This window comes from Colossoma macropomum, unplaced genomic scaffold (genome assembly GCF_904425465.1).
Source record: "Colossoma macropomum unplaced genomic scaffold, Colossoma_macropomum, whole genome shotgun sequence".
Classification (NCBI taxonomy): Eukaryota; Metazoa; Chordata; class Actinopteri; order Characiformes; family Serrasalmidae; genus Colossoma; species Colossoma macropomum.
The window spans coordinates 34,344,541-34,346,354 of NW_023494810.1; the positions used below are offsets into that span (position 1 = coordinate 34,344,541).

Below are 1,814 nucleotides of genomic sequence, written 5' to 3' on the forward strand. Positions count from 1 at the left end.
TAATTTGTTAGCATTACTGCTACTGAGAGCTGATTGGTTAGCATTACTGCTACTGAGCGCTGATTGGTTAGCATTACTGCTACTTAGAGCTGATTACTTAGCATTAATGCTACTGAGAGCAGATTGGTTAGCATTACTGCTACTTAGAGCTGATTACTTAGCATTAATGCTACTGAGAGCTGATTGGTTAGCATTACTGCTACTGAGTGCTGATTGGTTAGCATTACTGCTACTGAGTGCTAATTTGTTAGCATTACTGCTACTGAGTGCTGATTGGTTAGCATTACTGCTACTGAGCGCTGATTGCTTAGCATTACTGCTACTTAGAGCTCATTACTTAGCATTACTACTACTGAGAGCTGATTGGTTAGCATTACTGCTACTGAGAGCTGATTACTTAGCATTACTGCTACTGAGAGCTGATTGGTTAGCATTACTGCTACTGAGTGCTGATTGGTTAGCTTGTCGGCTACTGAATGCTGATTGGTTAACATTACTGCTACTGAGTGCTGACTGGTTAGCATTACTGCTACTTAGAGCTCATTACTTAGCATTACTACTAATGAGAGCTGAGTGGTTAGCATTACTGCTACTGAGCGCTGATTTGTTAGCATAACTGCTTCTGAGAATGACAAGATATTTCCGCTGTGTAAACAAGTGGAATTGTTTGTATAAAAGGATTAAATATTTACAAACTACAGTTTTGCACAAGAGCTCCCTAGGAACCCATTCATTTTGGAGTCGCTCAGGAACGCCCTCTAGTGTCTGTCCAACCCAGAAGACATTACTGAGTGGCAATTCGAATCATATTAAATTATGGTTGAGGGACAGAATCATAACTTTAGGCCATTAAATTCAAGATAATTTTGTTCATTTAAGAACAGTATGTTTGCATAAAAAGACTTTGCTTACATTTCTAAAGATGCTATAATTCGAATAAGCACATTCCGGGTGTATCTGCAGCGCCCCCTAGTGGTGTCGTCAGTGCTAGCAAAAAAGCTACATTTTATGCTAACTAAACCTTTGCAGGTAAATTGTCTTCCGTTATTAAAAAAGTAACAAGAGAAAATGAAAATTTTAACAGAAAGGCACGATGTCCCCAAACGTTTGTCGGTCAGCGTATAAAAGGAGTGAATGTGGACGAAAGTGGACAGGGTTGCAAGATTTTACCCATCATCCCCCCTCGGGCGTGTGTGTGTGAGGATGTGGTTCGGAGTGTGTGTGGGCGTGCTGAGGGTGTGTGTCTGTGTGTGTGTGAGAGTGTGAGTGTGTGTGCGAGTGTGTGTCAGGAGCGGGCGGAGACTCTGCGGCGCTCTCTGAAGGAAACAGCTGCATCAGCGCCCCCTCCTGGCCACCCTCTTTACTGCAGGACTGGCAGCTGCAGTGCAGGATTCGCTCCACTAACTTATCCACCCGTGGTGCGTCGGCACTGCCCGGACACTCCAGAGTCACCTGCGCACACACACACACACACACACACACACACACACACACACACCATTAACAATAATGTTTCTGTTTCACTCTGATATCTGCAATTATTCAAATACAAACTTTTATTATTACTTAAAGCTGCACTATGTAAGATTATGTTGTTAAACCTGAAAGAAGTGTCGTTTCTGAGTGAAGAGAATATAAACAGGCTAAAATACGGCGCTGCTGCTGTGAGTCGCCCTGTAAAGCCTGAAATAATCATTTAAAAGTCAGAGGCGTCGAGTTTTTCACACCACGTCGTACGTCTTTACGTATTAACATCACACACAGACTCAAAAAGAAGATCCAGCTCGATGTTTCGGCCTCAAATGATCTCGAAT

At 42.7% G+C, this 1,814-nt stretch overlaps 1 protein-coding gene across 2 annotated transcripts in view; it reads right to left on the bottom strand.

Annotated features, from left to right (window-relative positions):
• Positions 1-455: 455 nt before the first annotated feature.
• Positions 456-1,814, bottom strand: part of nbl1 (NBL1, DAN family BMP antagonist) — a 17,379-nt gene continuing 16,020 nt past the window's right edge. For both annotated transcript variants that reach the window (XM_036559538.1, XM_036559539.1), the window contains one exon: positions 456-1,452. In XM_036559538.1, coding sequence (XP_036415431.1) covers positions 1,174-1,452 — 279 coding nt within the window. In that variant the 3' untranslated portion in view covers positions 456-1,173. The remainder of the gene's footprint in view (positions 1,453-1,814) is intronic.